Here is a 6,000-nt window from a genome sequence, read left to right on the forward strand (position 1 = left end):
TAATACTATCTGTTATCAGATATAAGCAACGAACAGGAACTCCTAGCTTTAGGACATGACCAGAAAAATCTCAAGCAAAGGACATGTATGCTGCAAGCATGGAAAGTCCCAGGGTAGTAAGTTCCAATGTGAAAGTTCAAGTTCACCTGATATTAAAACTGACTGCAGACCAGAATTCAGTCCTAAGGTTTTTCTGACTTTGAAGATGCATGTGCAGATTAGCTAGAAGTCTCCTGTCATTCGCTACTGCTAAGATAAGAAGCCCAAAACATAGCTCCTAACTGAACACTTCAAAGAAACGATGGAAGAGTGGTAAGGTTACCTTACACATGTACTAAACTGAAAGAAGAGTGGAAGGCAGGAAAGAATAATCAGTCACCACTGTACATGATGATGACAAAACTGGGAACGGCTAGGAAGTATGAAATAAGAACATATGACTTCTCAAAATGGAGATGAAGACTGACTTACAGAAAGGAAGCAATAAGGAATGTGTAAAACTCCTCCCTTCTCCCACACTTACCCGACTACCTCAACAGCATCATTAAGATAGGGATCAACTATCATCTCCTTTGAAACGTTCCAATCTCCATCTGCAGCGATGATGCCAGTGTTCCTTAGACCCAGTCTGTCCAAAGATTGTCGAAGTACCTTAGTAACAGATAACACCACTTAAAGTACAGCCTTCATCAACCAGACAACACAAAAATTTAAGACTGAAAACAACTTAAGAACTGTAGGAGGAGTTGGTGGAAGCATTTGTCTTCAGACCAAGATGGATAAGAAAAGTTGTCACTTCTCAAAGGAGAGCCATAATGACAACTAAGACAAAGTTAATGATAAGTATTTTTAACACCGAAGGGTTATCTATGACATTAGATAGCCATTACACAAAAATGGGCTTCTCATTACTTGGATTACTTTTGACACCCTATGTACATACATGTACTCCACTCGGACACTCTCAACATACTGACTCCATCCATTGCATGCATGTAATTCATTACATATGAGTAATGGATTTATTATAAAGTCAGTCACGTTAAGCTGATCTAAAAATGATGACTGGCTGGACTGTGGAAGTGGACATACCTCCACAAGTGATCAGAAGTGAAAGTTAACCTGATCCAAAAAAAGTATATTGAGAAAACAGGGATTGAAGTTTTAAAATAGAAAAGACCTTGTAATCATGCAGTTCTCTACAAGAACATAAATCTTTGCCAAACATTTGTCCTTTTCAAGTGAAGAGCACCTAAGCATTCTTTTCACAAGCGATTTTATTGAACAAAAAAAAAATCCTTCATGTTGCAAGTGTCTGATGTTTAAGACTACCCACTACTTGGCTCTCACATATGTCTCACTAATTTTCAGGAACATAATCCATGGAATGCAAATTGCATATTCACAACAAAACTGAGGGCAGTCAACTTTGAATTCAAACATGCCAGCAGAAGAGAATTCCTATTCTGTCTTTCCAAGCTTCTCCTTACTATTTCACTGTCAAAGATGATAAACCTCTCACATCTGCCTGTGGAACTTGTTAGATAAAATATACCCAGGCAAAATATACCCAGCTCTAACAGTTAAGAATGAACAGGCTTACACAGGGCTGGTATTATACAAGGATGTTTTATCTGAACACTCAAAAAAAAAATTTTTTAAAAGTATTTTCAGCAGCTTCCACATACAGTTGCATCTGAAAAAGGACATCAGTCCACAGTCTAAAATCCTTTTTTGAATCTTGGATATAAAAGAATTATGTACTACGTGCTGTATATATATGCATGCATAAGAAAGATTTTTCCAACCATTTGAAGATCCGTAGGTATGAATCCTTAAATAATTTCTTGTAATAGCCCTGCAGCAATGTGAAGGAGAACAGGGAGCATTTCTATTTTGACGTGTAGTCAAATAAATACACAAAGCAAAGTCCAAGTGTTGGTGACAATGAAAGCCTAGATCTAAAGGACATAGAACTTATTAAGAAGAAGAAAAGTAGCAATGAAGTTCTGTTCAGCTGCTTGAAGCCTTTGAAGCATGAAGTTTACCAGAAGAAAAACTCATAATGGTAGAAATACTTAGAGTAAGGTCCTTGCAATTTAAAGCTTTCTAGCTAGCTAGACATTCGGAAAAACTGCCTAAGCATAGAGATAGTTCAGAAGAAAAAAATTACTAGAAAGGTTGCAGAACTTCCATGTTGAAAGATAAGTACCAAGGACACAGAACTGTAGACACTCAAAATGCACTCCATAATAACATATGCAGAATGGTTCCCCCACACCCAGTATTCATGTTTATATACAAATACTCCTTAAATTTTAAGGTTAGTTTAAGACGGCAGTATTTAAAAATATAATTGGAAGAATAGGATCTTCTTGAATAAGAATTTATAAGCAATAGAATCATCATTTCTTTTTTCATTTTTTCTACTTAGTAAGAAACATAACTAGCACCTTAGTGGATGAAGTAACTAAAATAACTCCTTACAAATAAAAATTTAGCAAGATAACTAAGAGTTTATCTATGTCACGTATTTGTCAGACATTACAGAAAATCTTTGGTGTACAACAGCTCACCTCAGTAAACAGACCTTTTTTGAAACAGCGGACTGCAAACAGAGCTATCATGCTGATTAGAGAATAGATGCCACATAACACTCCAGAGTGTAAGAGAATGAATGGTAAAACAGGTGTTAAATAAAAAGCCTTCTATCAATTAACATACAGCAGAGGGAAGGCTGGCACTTTTCAGCAGGTATTTGGGTGATTTTAAGATCAAATTTTAAACTAAACATTTAGCTCTAGAAGCCAAAAGCTTAGTCCCAATTCAACAGCATTTAAAAAGCTAACAAGTAGAATGCCGCACCTACACTCGACAGTTTGTTCTCCACATTCATTCTCCCCACATTAGGAAGCCAAAACAAACAGATGAGAGCCTCCAGATGATGTGACAAAGGACTGAGCAAAATAGAACATTTCTATTTCTTACAAGACATACAGAAAGCCAGAAAACCAGTTTTAAAAAAAGAGCCAATCAGTGATATAGGGAAATAAAATTAGTATTTTATCTATAGTAAGATCTGCCTTCTCTCTCTGATGGTTCTTTCTACAAAGGGTTCAGTCTCATAAGCATTCCAAGCAACATGTAGTCAGTGAAGAAATAAAACTTGCAGCTCAAAAAAAAAAAAAAATCTCACTATTTATCTTCCATCTTACTTGCATTGTTTTATTCCAGCCTGCAAACAAGTGTTTTCAGTTCTGTTTTGCTTCTATAACATACATATACTGAACAACTAGAGATTTCTACTTGAAGTCCACACCCACACACACTTTTCCCCCTCCTCCCCTACCAGTATAACTTACCTATGATTAGGATTATCCTTTAGGAGACTACTAGTATCCTTAGTGATTTCTCCATTAGCCTATACCTGACTAGTGAACCACTTCTCATTTTGAAAAAGAAAAGCCTGGAACCTACATTGCCTGATGCTAAATGTAACAGAAAATTTCTAGTTCCCAAGGGTTTTTTGTAATAAAGAGAGCACTCTATGAACTCGTTTCCTAGCTTTAAAAAAGTTAGGCTATGGTTTGTGCTGAACGCACACTGCAATAGGCTATTTTAAGAGGATTCTAAGCACACCCACTGAACAAGTTTAGACAGGGATTAAGTAGCTTCACTAGCAAAATCTGAAGCCTCTACACACCCACCAGAGTTTTGTTACTTAACATGCCCAAAGAAACAAGACACCTTGACATAGATGCCAAGATATCCTGCTGTGTCACACTTCAGTGTATTTGTGTTTTCTCTGGAAGGGATTTTGTAAGTCACTCAAAACCTCTAGTGCCAAACCTGTGTGTCTAAAAGGAACTAATGGCCTAGCAGCCTACAAAAGTGAGTGTCTAGAAAATACCTTTAATGAAATTAGTTGTGGAGCAAAGTATATGTAACAGAATTTGTAAGACATGATAAGACTTGGAAACTAAGTTACTGTGGTGGCAGTGGACCTGGTAAATCCGTTTAAAATACATGGTTGATTAACATATTTGTTAACAAGAAACCCATAAAGCCGGATATAAGGTATTCCTCTTTCTCTGTACAAGGTATATGACCAGCACAGAGCTTTCTGCCAGTGCTTCCTGCCCTTCCTCAGTCAAAGCACTGCACAAATCATAGGAAACAGCTATAAGTGTATTCATCTAATTCTACATTCTAGGAAATATAATTTTTAAAAGAAATGTTTTATAGGCGAGCATTCTCAGTTTTCAGGAGTAGGCAGAATTTTATATATTCCAGCCTCATGAAAGATACTTAAAGATACTTTTTTGCTCTTATTGCAATGTCAAGTTTAACTATTGTACGCCATTTCCTGTACCATTCTACTAAAACTAATCATTGAACAAAATAACTACAGAAGTTGCCAAGGACAAACGATATGACTAACCTCATCCAGTGTACACAAACTGTAAGAACTGAAACTTTCCTAATAGCCACTACTTGACTAATTGTAAGCAGATGGGATCCAATCCCTGCTGAGTTCTGAAAAAAAAAAAAATCAGCAGTTTTTCTACGCACTCAATTTAACTCTTATTTGCTCTTAAGAATAGGTAATGCTATTGCTTCTTAGCCTTGAAGCGGCAACAAGGAAATGAACAAAGCAGAAGCTTGTACTTAAGATTCCACTTCAACATAACAAAACAAACAGAAGTGAGTTTTCAAAGAAGGGCAGGGGGGCAGCAGAAGCAGGCAGCAGTGAGAGATATTAGAGATATCTCAAGGTTGGTTATGTGAAATACTGTGTTCCTCCAACTCTTTTAGGACAGAGGTACTGGATTTTGCACAGCTAAAAACACAGAGCCTTTATTACGTTTTCCATAAAATAAGAACCTGGAGTTTTATAGCAATAATCTAAGGATATTATATCCGCTAGAACTTTGCTACAGAATTTTAAGTAATTCTAGATCATGGACTTATAACTGTATCCAAGCCAGTACAAAGATGATGAATTTGTATGATTTCAGTAGCATCAACTGGTACTTCCATGAAAATGTAGAGGTCCTAAACATTTAGCGTACACTGACACACTTAAAGTTCAAAATAACAGTTTCAGACACACAATAAAAAAAAAGATCTAGAGATCTGATCCTGTTAGTATTCCATGCCTGCAACTAGAAGAAACAGAGTTCAGTAAGTGAAGTAGTTGCAGGATCAATGTCCCTTTTCCCAAGGGTTTTTTGTAATAAAGAGAGCACTCTATGAACTCATTTCCTAGCTTTAAAAAAGTTAGGCTATTTTCCTAGGCAAATTAAGAAACGCTAATTGTTTACATATGATAACAAAGACAAACATTTTACTTTATAGAGAAATAAGAAAAAAATACATACCTTAATATATTTGCTACTAAATGCCCTTTCATTCCATATCTATAAAGGAAAAGTAAAAAGCCATTTAGAAAAATCAGGATATGTCAATGCATAATGAAAGATTTTATTTATGTATATGCAAGATTATACAATCCATTAATGAACGCCATGGTTTCAGTTTGCTAGAGGAAAGTGCTCTGGCTGGTTTTGTTACCAGCTCTTCAGGGGAAAACTCTGTATGGAAGTTCAAAATAGTTGCTTGTTTATCTATCTCTAAGGTCTACTGACTGCCTTCTTGCTGAACTCTAGAGCTGCTTGAGCTCTACAATGGTAGCAGCGTTACACGTGACATTATTACCAATGGGTCTACAGTTTGTTATAAATCATTGAGAAACACATTGTGGCTTCAAGGTGCGCTCCTAATGAATGGGCCCTGTTACCATACACTGACATAGGATAGGTAGAATTAGTTACATATCGAACAATTGCCTACGGTTTCAGGGGGTTATTCAATGACACTTACAGTTCTTTCTAATTTACACAGGACTATATCCATATTTGGAACACAAGAGAGATCCAGCATAGTTTAAGTAAACAGACACAAAATTATCTCATCTCTGTTGCTCTGGATTTTCCATTT

At 36.3% G+C, this 6,000-nt stretch overlaps 1 protein-coding gene across 1 annotated transcript in view; it reads right to left on the minus strand.

The window, feature by feature from the left end:
* Window positions 1-6,000, minus strand: part of GALC (galactosylceramidase) — a 39,657-nt gene that overhangs the window by 24,832 nt on the left and 8,825 nt on the right. Inside the window, exon 6 of the mRNA XM_009319517.1 lies at window positions 5,382-5,420. Coding sequence (XP_009317792.1) covers window positions 5,382-5,420 — 39 coding nt within the window. The remainder of the gene's footprint in view (window positions 1-5,381; window positions 5,421-6,000) is intronic.

The sequence above is a fragment of the Pygoscelis adeliae genome, unplaced genomic scaffold, assembly GCF_000699105.1.
Source record: "Pygoscelis adeliae isolate BGI_AS28 unplaced genomic scaffold, ASM69910v1 Scaffold71, whole genome shotgun sequence".
NCBI lineage: Eukaryota > Metazoa > Chordata > Aves > Sphenisciformes > Spheniscidae > Pygoscelis > Pygoscelis adeliae.